General features: G+C 35.6%; 1 protein-coding gene across 8 annotated transcripts in view; it reads left to right on the top strand.

Moving 5' to 3' along the window:
• LOC121372468 overlaps nt 1–17,505 on the top strand; it is a 169,332-nt gene that overhangs the window by 20,498 nt on the left and 131,329 nt on the right. For all 8 annotated transcript variants that reach the window (XM_041498787.1, XM_041498791.1, XM_041498788.1 and 5 more), the window contains 5 exons: nt 8,086–8,236; nt 8,918–9,094; nt 10,086–10,246; nt 11,348–11,385; nt 11,995–12,149. In XM_041498787.1, coding sequence (XP_041354721.1) covers nt 8,086–8,236; nt 8,918–9,094; nt 10,086–10,246; nt 11,348–11,385; nt 11,995–12,149 — 682 coding nt within the window. The remainder of the gene's footprint in view (nt 1–8,085; nt 8,237–8,917; nt 9,095–10,085; nt 10,247–11,347; nt 11,386–11,994; nt 12,150–17,505) is intronic.

The raw sequence follows: 17,505 nt of genomic DNA, 5'->3' as shown, positions 1-17,505 counted from the left end.
CCTCTAATTTATCAACATAATCCACAGGATTATTAATTTTCTTTTGCAAATTTTCTGTCAGAAGAGTCAAAGGTACTTGAATTTCAGTCCCCAACATCATTTTATTTGGAGTGAAACCAGTGGTCTCATGAATACTAGTTCTATAGGCCATAGTTATCAAATGCAAATCCCAATCCGATTGATCAGTTTGTACATACGCACTTAGCATTTGGATTAAAGTTCTGTTAAAGCGTTCTATCATTCCATCTGATTGTGGATGATATGGAGTAGTGCGGGTTTTTTTTATTTCCAACATTCTGCACATTTCCTGGAATAATTTACTTTCAAAATTTGCACCTTGATTGGAATGCAATTCTTTGGGCATACCAAACCTAAAAAAGAATTTATATACCAGTACTTGCGCAACGGTCTTAGCTTCCTGATTAGGAATAGGATACGCCTCGATCCATTTCGTAAAGTAATCCCCAACCACAACTATGTATTTATTGTCCTGCTGGGTTTGTGGGAATGGACCAATAATATCCAAAGCAACCCTCTCCATAGGCTCTCCTACTGGCATGGAAATTAAAGGTGCTCTTCTATAAGGTATAGGATGCTTTCTAGCTTCACACGGTTTGCATGTACGAATCCAACAGGTAACATCTTTTCTTAAACCCACCCAGAAATAAAGCTGTTTAATTTTTAGAGTGGTTTTATGAACACCTAAATGACCCCCAATTGGTGAGTTATGGGCTAGTCGCAAGACCTCTTGTACAAAGCACTCTGGCATAACTATTAGCTTAAGATCTTCCCCCGTCTTCTCGCAAAACCAATTTCTAAAAAGGATTCCTTCCACCATTTCTAGTTGTTCCCACTGAGAGTTCACTACCTCATAGTTCGGTTTACTGCCATTGGTTTGCAGTAGCCCAATTATAAACCCCAATGTTTTATCTTGAAGTTGAGCTTCTTGAATTTCCTGCTTTGTCCAACATAAATTATTAAATACTAAACTTGAGCAATTTAAAGTTATCCTACTCATTGCATCAGCATTAGTGTGCTTGGCTCCAGATCGGTGTTCAATTTGAAACTGAAAACTATTCAAGTACTCTATCCACCTAGCTACTTGTCCTTCTGGATTTTTGAAAGTAGTTAGCCATTTTAAGGAAGCATGATCTGTACACAGTAAAAATTCCCTACCGTACAAATAATGTTTGAAATGCTTAATAGCTTTAATCACAGCCAATAGTTCTTTGTGGGTTACACTATAATTTTTCTCTGGCTCTGAATGAGTAGTACTGAAATAAGCCAAGACTTTCTCTTTTTTATCTTGTACCTGTGATAACACCGCCCCTGAGCTATATTCACTGGAGTCTGTGTCCAGTATGAAGGATTTAGACAAATCTGGATATGCAAGTATAGGAGCTTGTTGTAAAGCCAACTTTAGTGTATCAAAAGCTTCTCGTCTTTCAGAACTCCATTTAAATTTAACATTTTTCCTGGTAAGCTCAAAAAGAGGACTAGCTATATTCGAGAAGTTTTTTATGAACTTCCGATAATATGAGCATAACCCAATGAAACTTCTGACATCAGAAACACTTTTTGGAATTGGCCACTCCTTAACTTTTCTTATCTTCTCAGGATCTGATTTTACTCCTCCTTTTCCAACAACAAATCCCAAATAAAGAACTTCAGTTCTAAATAAATGGCATTTTTGTGGCTTCAACTTTAATCCCGCCCCTTTTAAACAATTCAGCACTTGTTGCAGGCTAACTAAATGTTGTTCAAAAGTGGAAGAGTAAACAATGACATCATCAAGATAAATTAGACACACTTTCCAGTGTAACCCTGCTAGTACCCTTTACATTAACCGTTCGAAAGAGCTGGGAGCGTTACAGAGCCCAAATGGAAGTACATTGAACTGATAAAAGTCCAGTCCCCGTGGTAAAAGCAGTTCTCTCCTTAGCTCTATCCGTAAGTCCCATTTGCCAGTAACCCGAGGCTAAATCAAGTGTTGATAAGTGTCACAAGTGATTAGATAACTAAAAGAAACAACACATAAAACCAATATAAGTTTGCTACATTTATTTACATCAGCAAATAATAATCATATACACTCACACATTTCAATCATTACTCAAACCATAGGCCTATTCATCCTACATCAATGCACACTAACACAACTCCTCACACCCAAACCTTTCTCTCCACACATTTAACAAATTTCACCAGTCACCATCTTAGTACAGATGATCACCACACTACTCAATATTAATTACACACAAATACTACTCAATGTATTAAGTATATATCACATCACACATATAGCACCACGTAATATTTAAAATATTACGTATTCAAAATAAGATATCAGTGTCCACTTATGACTTCATATATCTTCATTAAACAGTTCTTTTATAACACCCAAAGTCACTTATTTATTTTAACTAATTAAGCAGTATTGTACATACCACTTTCTTCCATTATCAACTATCACTGCTAATGTTTCAACACATACATGAGCACGTTGTTAACTAATACACTTATGAACTAATTGCACAACTCATCCTTCTCTTCACCTTCCGAATTCACCACACCTCCATTATTATACTTGCACAGTATAATAATAATATTACAAAACAACAATCTGTTGTTTTCTATGTTACCCGAACATGGCTAATAAATAGCCCACACATGGAACTTCATTTCCACATTATCACCACACTGCACTCTCTCGTGTACCACTCCTCCACGAATCACCACACCTCCACAAGCTCAACTCTCAGCCACATCTTCAGGCAAGCCATCTCTATATCTTTGAATACATCTTCACACAGGCAAGCCATCTCTACATCTCTCAGCAGACACTACTTCTGTACCATCTAGCACAGATACCTCTTACAGTGGGTTAAGCATTAACCCGAACTATAAACACCAAAGTCTTTCACAAACTTCTGTCCAACTTGCACAACTCTTGTTCACTATTCTCTCTCAAAAATAAATCACACTGCCCCAAACAATAACTAAGTCATCTCTTTTATTCACACAGTCAGCTTTTCAGTTACCTTTCCACTCACTCCTGCTACAAGCTATAACAATACAAATTCCTACCTTGCCTAATTAATCCCATACCAAGAAACCTTTAGTTTCACGATCCAAGCTATGACTAATCTATTCCATTTCTCTCAACTGTACAACCTGTATTACCGTATAATTGATAATAAGTATTATACTATAAACTTCATATGTACAACTAAAAATACCACATGTGTACTAATAAACATAGTATAGTAAATCTACAAATAATTACTTTCAAATCACATTCTGCTCTGATTACCCTTGACTTGTGACAATAAGTATTTGGAACCAGCTAACATGTCAAGGCTATCGTCTATTCGTGGTAAAGGATACGCATCTTTTCTGGTCACTTTATTTAACTTTCTATAGTCAATGCAAAATCGCATGGTTCCATCTTTCTTTTCAAATAGCACAATGGGAGAAGCCCACGGACTTTCGGAATTCTCTATAATACCCTCTTTCAGCATATCCTCAATTTGCCTATCCACTTCCTTTTTCTTGACCGGCGGAGTTCGATAAGGTCTTTGTTTAATAGGACAAGCACCCTCTGTATTTATATCATGAAGAGCCCTATTACATCTGCCCAGCTTTTTATCCGATTTCATAAAAACATCCTGATTCACCAAGAGAAATTCCCTGATTTCATCTCTTCTATCTGCAGGAACATTATCCTGAGTATCTTTAATTAACATCTCCAATAACCCATCCATATGATCATCCTTATTCTTTTCTCCATCTTTAATATCATCTAGCTCCTTGACACAGGATCTAATAGGATGCATCAAACCTATCTGAGTTCCCTTCTCAATAACTTCCGCCTCCCCAGAGGTATTCAATACTCTAACAGGAACATGCCTATGGACATCACAGGTTACTAATGTTCTGGCCAACAGTAAAGATCCCACAGCCTTACTAGAATCTGTAACGGGTTCTATAATTCCTTCAGCATAAGGCATTCCCCTCTTATGTACCAACCCCTCAACCAATATCTCAGCATTGGGTGGAACAGTGAATGTCTGAGAGGCTACAACTCTACAACATTTATAAGACCCCTGTTCAGTACAAAAACTAATAATGTTGGTTCCTATTTCCAAACGACAATGGAGTAAATTAATATTCACTTCATATTGTTCAAAAAAATTTATTCCTAATATACCATCTTCAACAGTATCAGCTACAATCACCTATTGTTCATAGAGGAAATCCCCTAACCGTATTTCTATCTCACAGGTGCCTTTCATCTCCAGATCTTCCCCATTAACCATTTTAAAGTTTTGGTTAACTTCTTTCAGTTGAGGACATTTCATCTTATAGATATTCTCAAATAGTACAGAATTTAAAAGGGTCACATCAGATCCCGTGTCAAGGAGAAAACTAACTTCTTTGTTGTTTACTCTTCCCTTTACATATCTAACAGAATTAGGGGCTTTCTTAAACTTCCTGGACCAAGATACGCCCTCTACCTTGACCCCTGTTCGTTTAACGGACAATCTGACATTCTATGACCTGGACTTTGACACCTAAAACATACAGGAACGCCTCCCCGTTCTGTTCGTCCCATCTCCCTACCACAACTATCAGGAATATATCTAAGATTATTTCCTTGCTCATTTAAGGGGTGTCTAGTAGTGTTCTCAAAGGACACCTGCTTCTGTCCGAAATTCTTATGTTTTTCATCTAAGCACTTTTTCACTCTCATTTCAAGTCTATCAAACTTTTGATTCAAAATATTCATCTCCGAAATATGTGGAACAGTTAAATTATGAACTTTTGGCTTTCTGTCCAATCTTTGATAACTTTCCTCATCAAGAGCAATTTTTAGTGCTTCCGTTAAATGGGTAGGCCGTTGACGTCTTACTTGTTTTTTTACCTCCAAATCATCTAAAGCTTCAATGAATTGCTGTACTGCAATTTCCTCACATGTACTTACATTAGCCCACGGGTGAGCCTTATTTACTAACCGTTGTATTCCTCCTGTTGGTTCAGACAATGATTCTCCCTTTTGCCTTACTCTGTTTCTTAATTGGGTCTAATATACACCAGAATCCCATTCTGGCTTGAATCTATTTAACAATGATGAGGTTAGAAGCTCTAAGTTAAACTTATCATCATCGTGTAAATCAGTATAGACTTGAAGAGCATCACCACGAAGCTGTACAGCCAAAAACTGACATGACTCTTTTTCAGTCCACCCGTTAATTTCCCTACTCAGTTTAAATTGAGCTAACCAATCCTTACAGCTAGTCTTACCAGAATAAGTGTCTGGCATAACGACAGGTTTTGACTTTTTTTTTCACTACGCCCAGCAGACGGCAAAACGCAAGAAGCAGAATCAGGAATGTTAACTGACCTATATCCAAAGGGGCATCGTGGCACAGAAACGGGACTACCGAACAGAACACGGGAAGGTTGGGATACATGTACAGACAATGATTCGGGAACGGTTTCTCGTACATTAGATGGACTTGTGCCTGCTTCCAAATCAACATTATCTAAAACATCGCCCACTACTAAGCGCACTAACCTGCGTCTACAATGATTTATTCTCTCCAAAGTAGAATTAATTTCCCTTTCTATCTGCAAATGAGCATTGTCAAGATCTGGTATATCAAGTCTGCCTGCCATATTTACTAATACAATTTTCCAAAAAAATAAAATATGTCCGCATCCAAAACAATTATTAGTCCGAATCAATGTTAATTTTTACTTAAATAAAAACCAACAATGGAATTGTTAATCAACTCTGACTTGCCTAATTTTCGATTCCTAAATTTTCTAATTCTAAATTTTCAGTTTCCCGGTCGATGCACCAAATGTAATGAATTTCGCACTCAAGTATGAAACGAAATCATGCCACTTGAAATTTTACCCGGGTCCAGCTACCCATTTCAGTTGTAGACTTCAATGTAATTAACACTAAATAGGTGGCCTTGACATACCATGTCTAAACACTAGTATCAGACAGACTACATTTCCCCTTAAAGATAGATTATATATTTATTCAAGGGGGTCAACACAGAAAACAGTCCTCAACATTTCACAATACGAAGACAGTTGACATTTAAATTTTAATAGTTATTTACAAATAAATCTAAGTCCCCTTTTAATTAACACCTCCCCATCACAACAACGTTCACCAATACTAAATGAGATTGAGATATCCGCTAGCTCTTCTCAAAACACGGAAAAACAACTCCCTATTATAGTCTAACGGCACCCTTTTCGTTAGCTCCGTTTTGCTAATTCGGAAAGCGTTTTCTTCAACAAGTCAAACCCCGAATCCTACTTCCTATTATAGTCTAACGGCACCCTTTTCGTTAGCTCCGTTTTGCTAATTCGGAAAGCAGATTCCTTGACACGCTGCCCTAGACGGATAAACTCCCAACCCACTAAAAATGTGCTAGCGTCATCGTTGGGAAAGGAATTTCCTTTAGCCAAATACAACCATTTAATTAATTAATCTCTTCCCCACCCATAATAATATTTAAATACGTTCTAATGATTTGGAAGCAAGCACGAATTCAATCAAAAAAACATCCTACAGAACAAAACAAGACTTACTTGTTTGAAACCCAAAAACCAAGTAAAGGATAATGCACGGACTTTTATAACCCTTAAACCCGATTGGCCAGACAATAACAAAGCCCGTAACCTACCGACAACCCCAGAGTAATTTTCCACCACAATATAAATTAGACTGGTCTCATACCATACTTTATAACATGCACAACATAATGTTCCTGGCATTCTCTTATTAGTAAGGTTAATATTAGAGATTAATATAATTAATAAGAAGAAGAATAACAAGAAGAACCAAATAAAAATAATAACCAAGGAAATATGATATGATAGATCGACAGAAAACCAGGAACGCTATAATAGGACCAAAATGTATATAACAAACAAAAAACTAAAAGAATCATGCCTAAATTAAGTACAATCATGCTGACCTGAAAACATTCCATTTGAAAAGCACTGAAATGATAAACTGTAATTGGATTAAAATAACTTGAAATGTATGTCTGCTTCAGAAGCTGTTAGTAACATTATTGTACTAAAAAAACTTGCTGTGCTCGGAAAGGACAAAAAATCGATTGAGCACAAATTAGTTAGATCTAAAGCAAAATCTAAAACCCACTGACTAGATATTAGAAAGTGTCCACTATTTTTGGCTGTTACAGCTATTTTACTATTAACTTATAGATTACTCAACTTTTTGCTAATCCAGCATTTCTTGTCCTGATGTTCAAATTTGATTTTATGTGAAACAAAAAAGATACATAGCTTGGAGAGTAGGGTCAGTGACTTCAATTATTTATATTTTCTGCTTGGCTTATCATTGTGTATTTAAAGTGACTACTCTTCATGTGTGAATCATTAGTACTAACAAAATTGTATAACCTTTGATTTTATTTTATTTTTCAAAAATACTGTCTGGATTAATAAGGATTCACTGTATGTTGTACATCAGGAAATGTTAGCGAGCATAAAATTTTAGCAAATTTAGTGAACCATACAAGACACAAACTGTTCTGAAAAATGTTTGTGTGATTGTTTTGTTGGTGATTAACTGAACATACAATTATGGTTGCATGCTATTGTTTAAACCAAAATGATCGCAGACAACAACAGTTAGTTAGCATGCACATTACTGCAATTTTCTTCTAAATTTAAGTTGTCAGTAAACTGCGTAACATCAAAATTGATCAAAAGTATTATTTCAGCTGATCCTGCAACTTCAGCTCAGTTTTTTAGCTAATGTTTTTAGTGTTTGATATGAACACTGCTAAAGTTTTACGTCACTAATTGTCACTTATGTGGATTTTGCTAAATTTTAAGATCTGTAATTCTCAGTTGTTTCTACTTGGAAAAGTTATACTATTGTTTTTCTCACATACATCATTTTTAAAATACTTTTCCTTCCTTTATTATCATTAGTCTTGTGTTTTTATATTTTTGACATAATTTGCCATGTCCTTAACAAAATCAAAAACCTGACAGATGTTTTGTTTTGAATGTTCTTTGTTGCAGTCTTGAGAATCTGGGAGAGGAACACTTATCTATGTCTGTAGGGTGCGATGATTACATGTTGGATGACGAGGAGCTGGGGTCACGCCGTTCATCGTTTTCATCCTGTGGATTCAAGAGAAGTTCATCTATTCACAACGAGCTGAAAGCAGTGGTCAGTCACAAAAAACACAGCACAAGTAATGCATTACCATGAAAATAGGGTTCTGACAATAAGGGGCCACTAGGAGACAATTTTGAAGTTATGGGGTCACACATATAAACAATGAAAGGCTGTATGCTGCTTAGAAACTTAACTCTGATGGCTCTAGTTAACATGGTGTTACTAGACAAAAATGCAAATAATGTTAACAAGTCACGTTTTGTTTCTAAATTAGCAGAGTTTCTTTAAAAAACTGTCTATATCATAAGAATTGTACGGATCTACTTTTAAAAAATACATGCCAAATCAGGTACATGGATCCATTTCCAAATATTTTAACATTGGGGCTGTTCCTGAATGGATCACATCAGTCAGCAGTCAATGTTTTAGTGTACCCATAACACACAAAATATATTAAATATTTTACATAAAATAAAAATGACATTCTTCATCCCTCTAACACCAACAAATAGTTAATGTTAAAGGCAGTGTATAATATTTTCAGCTATTATATTTTTTCTCCATTAAAGTGCACTTTATATAAATAATCAGTGTTGTCCATTCCAGTATGTTTCTGCTTGTCCTGGTGTTTGCAGTAGTTTCAAATGAAATTTAATGTAAAATTGAAATGACACGCACCCCAGAAACTAGGATCAGTAACTTTAATTATGTATGATGTTTGTTATTTGACAGCTTGATCACAGTCCACTCCCGTCTCCGCTGTGCGAGAGAGATCACAGCAGTAAAATGATGATGATGATGGAAAACAGTCCTGCTGACTCCTTCATAATCGATGCCGTTTGGGGCAACATAGATCTCGAACTGTCTCCTCACAAAGAGGAACACTTGGTGACAGACCTAGTAAAACTGGTTTGTATTGGAGTGATTCCAATCCTGTTACAATTTGTATCAATAACCTTATTCTAGTCCTCACAGTTTAGGTTAAAATATAGCATTGCAGAAGTAAAATTAATGAACATCACCATTTTGCACTCTGTTTTTTTGTCCTTCAGTGAAGAGATACTACTATACATATTTAAATACAAATGCAGAGGCAAAGTATATTTTGGCTGATGTACTTTAACATCATCGTTTGTTTTTGATGAAGCAGTTTTCTGAATTGCAGGGACTGCTATTAAAGGACCAGCTATGCCCATCTGTGCTTTCAGAATAGTCTTCAGTTTGTAGCTTTTATATATGTCCTATTATGTTTAGCTCTTACTGCTGACCACCTAACCATTTACTTTTGTTTAAATGATCACAGTTATCTCCCTTCCATTATGTATTTTAGGACTTGTGAACTTGCACAGCTTGGCACATGTCTTCATCAGTGTTTTGAATATTTCCCATTTGTTTTTAGTTCCCTACCGTCCTTCTGTCTGTATGTCTGTCTGTCCGTCCATCCACATAAGTTTTCCAGATGTGTTTTTTTTTCACAGTGCCCTGAAATATTTAGCTGAAATTTTGTGTATAATTTTATCAAGATCAAGTTTGACTTTCATGGCGATTTACCCATTTTTGACAGAGTTATGACCCTTGAACTTAGGAGATACAAAATGTGTTTGGTTCAGTAGGGGACATGTATTGCACTAATAGTACTTTCAGAATGCTTTTTTCATCCGGTAATCCTTGTTTTATTTAATTGTGTATCTAAATTTTTGCTACTGACTGAATGGATTGTGTAAAAGTCTTTGCTCCTGGCTATGCCTATCCTTATTGATAACTGTTCTTCTCTCAAAGTCAAAACGATTGCACAGTTGGCAACATCTACACATAAACTCTGATAAATTAAAAAACCCAATATAATTATATATTTTTTAACTATAACGGATTAGTGGCTCATTCATTATTTATGTTTTAGGTTGAGAAATGTAAAGGAAAGTACAATCCTTTGCTGAAAGAAATCTATGGCATTGTCTGTAAACCTGAAAGTACTTTGGATGTTCATAGATCTAGATCGTGGCCATCGATTAAAGGAGAACCTGACGTAGAAGAGACATCAGCCGTACACTCTATAAAGCAGTAATATATCATACTAATTTATTACACATCTTTGTTAGTTTAAAAAAAAAAAAATTATTACGGGGAAATGATACTATCGCACGCAGCGCCATTATATTTGGCAGCGGTAGACTTGTTAACTATCAGAATGACAGTGGCATGACATCACTAAGGATAGGTTTAGCGCTGAAACACACAATGATGTAACAAAATACCATCCATCTATATAGGCTATAGCCATAGTCTGTGTTTAGTTTTCAAAATGTGTTTCATATATAATTGTTTTTTTTGTCAACATAGGGGAAAAAAGAAAACAGTTTTGGCAAAAAGAGATAATGTTCTGTGAAATTAAATAAAATTCTATTAAAAACTGTATGATTAAATGAGATTGTGGTGTAGGCTACTTCCACGACTAATGTTCTCTGTTGCATTACAGAAAAGTTGAAAATTAAAAATGGTTAATAGATATAAAACATGACTAATTCAACTACACACGGAAAAAAGGAAATGTCATAGTGTTTGATACACCTATTCACTTTACGGTTTGTGGATCAAAATTTTGTCTGGTGATTTATGATTTTTGAAAATATTTTAGTGATATAAGGATATCTTTATAATATGTGAAAATTTCAAGATGTAATGACTTTTAAATTTTGACCGAATAGTATCATTTCCCCTTAATATCTGTTTCATTGAAATTCATTAATATTTTAAATTAAATTGTGGTCTTCAAATATTGAAGGTGAGGGAGATTTCATAAGTACCTAGCTGATAAAAGTAGCTCAATTTTATGATAAATGCATAGCAAATATGTTAGTGTTTTAACTTATTATCATCATTCAGCACAGTGCTCATTCTAAAGCAAACATTTGAGAACTATTTTGTTCGGTATTGCAGAATGCAAAAAAAAATTTCAAGCCTGTTATGATCAGCAGCATCTTTTTTCTTTCATAGTGAAAAATAGCTACATTCAATTTAGATCTTTTGATCAATCTTGACCTTATAACTACCAATACAGTTTTTATGAACTGTTTTTATGTTAGCACCAGTGATGTATCTTATTCTTTTTATTTAATTCATATATTTCAGTATTTTTTATTCCTTTTTTCCTTCTTTTTGTAGCTTAAAACAATTGGTATGCATTCTATGCAGATTGGAAGGTAAGCTGTTTAAAATATTTTTAACCAAATAAAAATTTCTTGTGAAATGATACGCATACAATTTAAAAATAACAAAAAATACAAATAAAATAAAATAAGATTGATGGCCTGTCCTTTGTAATGAGTTGTTTAAAGTAATTAACAGTTATAAAATGTTGTAAAAATACAGATAAGCTTTTTCAAATACATATTAGTTCCATACGTCTTGTTTCTAAATGATGTTGGAATTCATGTCTTGGACATGTCCTGTACGACAGTTAATACATTGTGTACTAGCTTTTCACAAATACAGGTAATGAGGTTAAAACCAATATCATTAAATAACAATCGTAATTCAGTCTCACTAGATCACATGCAATTCAATAGATCATGTCTTGTCTACATTACACAACCAAAAACGCCACTGAATGTCCTGTACAACAACAATCATGAGCTATTTGGTTTGTTTCCATCATCACAGAGATAATGAAGGTTGACTGTGTTTAAATAACTTGACAGTTATTCACCCTTCCAAATACTAATTTCATGTTGTCTTTTCAAATGGTAAATTAACAGTTTTATTCCACCTGTTTTGTTTAATGCAGTTTAAATATTTAATTATTACTCCAGCTGAAAATGAACAACTAAAACAACTGCATTACAAGTCTGTGGAAATTCTTGAAACCTCAAAGCCAGACATGGATAAAACTGCTGAGGAGAGATTTTTTGCACTACAGACAACGCTAATGGAGGAAAGGATAGAAAAGTTATCTCTACAAGAAGAGGTATGAGACATATTCTTAAACAATAAATAATTAAATTTCTGTTACATCCATTACAACGTAACGTCATCCCATTGGTCCAGACACGGAAGTTTGTTCAATTCTCGAGGAATGTAAAAATTACGTTGTCAGGGAATGTAATATCTGATGACATCATTTTATATGAGCAAGTTGTCTTATTTGAGCATTTATAGGATGTTAAACGAGCTTCCATTTTGTATCATGTTTTCGTATCGTATTTTTAATTGTAAAATTATTTCACGAGGGACATAAACATGATACGAAATGGTAGCGAGTTTAATATCCTATTTATTACCCATAATCGATCTTAATTTATATCACTTATCTCATTTCGTTGACATTCCTGTAAGGTTGTAGTACGCTAATTGATGATGTCATCATCTGACGTCAAAAGTGTTACGACCCACTTGGTGTTCTAGTAGGACGTACCACTTTGATATGTACCAAGATATTTTTAACCATATGGGTAATAATATTGTTTATGGACATAAAGTATGAAATTTTGGTGTTATTATTAGCAGATATAATTAAAATTAATTATAAGTATTGTCTGTTATTTCTTTTATGTTCATCTGGGTATGAACCAAAAAAAGAAATCTGCAAACTTATGTGAGAACGGCTTCGCCGATTCGCACAATTTGGAGATGATTGTTTATGTTCACACCCCGATACCCCAATGTAAAAGAAATAACAAACAATCCTTAATTAACAGCTAGAATTTGAAGTTCATAGATTTTTAGTTTTAAAGTGATGTTGGAAAAGTTTCTCAAATCACTTTGTTTTATTTAAAAAAAAAAAAATCACTGCTTGAAATTACCTGAGTTTTGGGATCTAGAGCTGATGTATGGTTATTGCCTTGGTTCAGAAACGAAGGGAATGTTAAACGACACAGTACATTTGAAACTACAGCTGTCTAACATTTGGTTATTTTGATACTTGGTCAAAAGAGACGAAACCGGTTGCTGCCATACAGATTACTCCTTCCAAAACATATCTTTTATATGCACAGAACAGTACATACCATGGCCTTTGATGTACAAGTCATGGTACACTGGTGGGTGGGTGGGGACCAAGTCCATTAAAGGAGATTGATCCTGTACCTAATGGTGCCTGATGCCAGCACACTGCCACTGAGCTGCAGTATTTGAGACCTCTCCTTTTACCAAAACCACTGTGATGAGGTCACTGCTGCAGTCTGTGGCAGGTGCATTGTTCAGCACCTGTTTTTACACTTGTGTCAAGAAATCCCTGCATGTGTGGAATTACTCTGGAGTCTGATCTTTTGATCATTCTTAGTGTGATGACGGACATCAAGCGTTGTTGGCGTTTCCCTTCAAACAGCTAGCTCTATTTGTTACATTACGATGCTAGTAATTAGTATTTGTTTTTGTGCTTACATTGAGGTTCAAGCATGCTGTCCTGGGCTTGCCTCTCGGCTGCCTGCCTTAGCTCTTACTGGCTACTCTTATTAGGAGTAAGAGATCTTTAATGTGCACTTGTCAATGCAGGACAGCACATACCACTGAGTTCCAGACAGTCCATCCAGCATTGCTTAAATTGATTGCATTAAGAATACTGTATGTATCAGTATCAGAATCGGTATAATACTATATTAGGCCTACATGGTGCACTTTGTTTACTTTAGTTCTTGATATTTATAAAGAATGCAATCTCATTTTATGATCATTTAATTAAGTAATCAGTTGTTTTGTGATGAGAATGTTCCTCAAAAGAGTGATGTTATACTGATTAAAATACCTGATATAAAGGATCTACTTAACCTTTAGACTACTGGATTAATTTTTGACAAAATCCATGTTGAGTGGGTTTATACTTTTTACTCACATATATTCACTTAAATAATTTATAAATACATAAAATAAAGTTCATATATGAATCGGTAAGTATTATTTTCGTGGGTTTTTATAATTTTTATATCAATTAATGTTGACTAAAATTAAGCAAAAAATTGAAAGAATCACATATGCTTACCGGCATTTGTGACCAGCTGTCCAGTATTTATGTCTATTATTCCCCCAAAAAGTGGTTTTCTGACCAGAATTTTATGTAAAAAACAAACTACGATTTATATCCCAATATTTGGTGATTTTCGTTGTTAATAAAACGATCAAATTTATTGTCAAATTAGCTGTCACAATCGGCTGTTGATCCCTGAAAATGACCGCTACATGCTGCCATTAAGGTCAAGCGAAAATACTTGCCGCAAACCACTTTTTCAAAGAAAAACACCAATTAAAGAGACAGGAAGCTGGATTGACTTCTGTTTCCTGTTATACAAGTCTTTCCTGTGAGTGTCGTGTGCAAAATGGCGGAAATATGAACTGGAGAATGCAAGGTATACAGTGTATAGTATGTCGACTGGCGTGACATAGGGCGAGATAGTGACATAGGGCGAGATATCTCGACTGCAGTAGTCAGAAGGTTAAATAGCTGATAATTTCATTTTTGCTAGAATCTCAACCCGTAGCAGATTGTTTCAATCACTGTTAGTCAGAATATGTTAAATAAATATAAATAATCAGGAAATGAAGTAGTTGAGAGGAAATAAATTTGTTGAGAGGAATCCAATAATTTCTTGACTTGAATATGCTGCGATAATGTTTACTTAGCTGATCACGTTGGTCTCTTGTAGCTGACTTACTGAATAGATCACAGGAGCCAAAGGGAACGTCTGTGTAATTAATATTAATTATAAAACTATTGTGTACTATAGTCCGTCCCATCCTCATACAAAACTGCTTTTTGTTCATAATTTTAATTTGGTTTGACGTAAGAAGAAAAGTAAAAATGTTTTGGAAATAACATAAAACAACAACTATTTTTGCGTGCAAGTTACGAAACAATGGGCTTAGAAATAAATAAGTTGTAGTAAATTCCATAATATGAAAAAAGGTGTTCCCTGTGGAATGGACTATAAAATTACAGTGACTGTATCATTTTAAATTTGTAGGATATAACCAAAGCTAAGGATAATTTAAGACTTGTTGCTATACTTAGTCTCTACTAATTTGACCTTTAGTTCATCGTTTCTGTCAAATTAAGACTAATTGAAGACCATTAAATCTGCATAAACATATTTTTACTGAGTAATAATGTTGATTCGGTATAAATTACTTGGTCAGACTTTTAAATGTTGCTCAGAAAAGCTGTAAATTTTCACTCCTTAGAATTGGATAATTATGCATCATCAGTGTTTAATTATACATATAACAGCAACTCTAAAACACTGATGCTTATTTCTGAAGAGGAAATGTGAGTCATTTTGAAGAGAAATTTAACCAATACTTTTTTCCTTCAATGTCTGTTACATGACATTTAATAATCACATGGTGAATGATTGTTTTATAACCTGCAAGATTAAACTTGTACATCACTTGTCTTGTTTTAAATGAGTTCCATTCGTGTAAGAAGATGACAAAAAAAGTCAGATTAAAAATACTGCCAAGCATGCTGTTTGTTCTGTGTTTTTGTCGGGTAATCCCTGCTCTTCCAGGGTGGGTTTTTAAAAAAAATACCCAGTGATATATGAAGAGTTCAGGCGCAAAAACCGACAAACGCCATTTTGGTCGAAAATAAACCATGGCGACCATTACATAGTACTGGTGGCGTATTTACTGACAGCATATCTGTTTCTTTGCAAAAGCCGACACCTACTTCATAAAACCCACAAGAATTCCATGATTCGTTTCAGAAACCGACAAGTGACGGGTATCATTTTTCGCAAATACCGACAACTCCATTTATCCAATCTATACGCCGTAATTAGTCACGTGATTCAACATGGCAGCGCCCAGGATCCCTCTCATTACTCACTAAAGTTTTTACGTATTTTATCGAAAATTTCCTTTAATAATGGAGAACTTTGATGACATTGACGAGACAGTGGTATTATCACCAATTGGGCGTAAACGGGAGAACAATTCAGGCAATTCTGGACGCTCCCTTGCAAAAAACGCGCGACATAGTGGTGCTGAAAAACTTGCTAGCATTTCGTGTGTACATAATGTACGTAATGTGTGCTTGGCGACTTCCCTGTCCAATGATGATTTAACCTACGCACATGATCGGTTATATTCTACTGAAAACAAGGTTACTCAGGATGCCACCCTGCTTTCTTACATGGATATCGGTAAATGTGTGCGGAGGCGACCAAGGATAGACGATACTTCTAAAATTAAGAGGAATAGAGAAATTTCAGTGAAGTACTTCACTTTGACTGCAAACAAAGAGAAGATACCAGTGTGCAAGGCCTCATTCATGAGCATTTTCGGTGAGTATAGTACCCAGTGTAATAAAGTTCTAGACCCTAGGCCATAAATGATCTAGTTTTCATTAGTATCAAAATGCCATGCAAATAAAAAGTATTATAAGTTGTAGAAACATCACGAGGGGCAAATGGATTTTTATGTGCCCTCTGTGTGCTTCGACTCGGGGTAAAAGAGCACACAGAGGGTACGGTGCATAAAAATCCATTTACCCCGAGAGATACTTCTTCAACGGATTTATCTGGCCGACATTTAACTATATATTATGATGATGTATTTACAAATTTCCGCGATTAAAGGTTTACACTTTTCTAAGAGTACGGCGTCTCCCTAAAACTGAATGTTTTCCTTCCATAAACCTAAAACAAAAATGACGTCAAACCTTAGAAAATGACGTCATTTATATCTCGGCGGGGAATACAATTCAATAAGAGAATCTGGCTTTGCCTTCCAGTGTATAATGGTTTTTGTCAAAGGCTAAATGATCAATGGAATTCAAGTATTTTACATGCAGGCGAGATAATTAATATTAGCCCCCGAACCAGAGAGTGGCTAGCCACACCAACTGACCAAGGCTATGCAATTGTTTGCTCCAGCGGCCATATTTCCTGGTATGGCAGACGCGTGCGCAGGGGGAGGGTTTTAGGGGTCCCCCCCCCCCCCCCCCCTGCTCAAGGCGAATTTTTTTTGGTCAGAAAGCAGCTCGGCTAGCCAGCAGAAAACACCTCAGAATAGCCCTAGAAGGGGCTTCGCCAGACACCTCGACCCCCCCCCCCCCCCTGCAAAATTTCCTGCGCACGCCCCTGTATGGTTACATGACTGCTAAATTAGCTCCACTTAGCAAATATTCACCCCTACCCAAGACCAGGCTATACCCATTTATTCTGACCCCCCCCCCCCCCACCCCCACCCACCCCTTCCCACACATTTTAACCTTACTATATGGGCTTTGGGAGTGGCTCAGGTCTTATCTAATGACATAGTCACGTACTTTGAGCCTTCAGGTGGGACCCACCTTCATAAAATCGTGGATCTTCCCCAGATTTCATGCC

Source organism: Gigantopelta aegis, chromosome 4 (genome assembly GCF_016097555.1).
Source record: "Gigantopelta aegis isolate Gae_Host chromosome 4, Gae_host_genome, whole genome shotgun sequence".
Taxonomy (NCBI): domain Eukaryota; kingdom Metazoa; phylum Mollusca; class Gastropoda; order Neomphalida; family Peltospiridae; genus Gigantopelta; species Gigantopelta aegis.
Note: the sequence above shows the minus strand (reverse complement) of the source record. Positions and strands in the feature narration are given on the sequence as shown.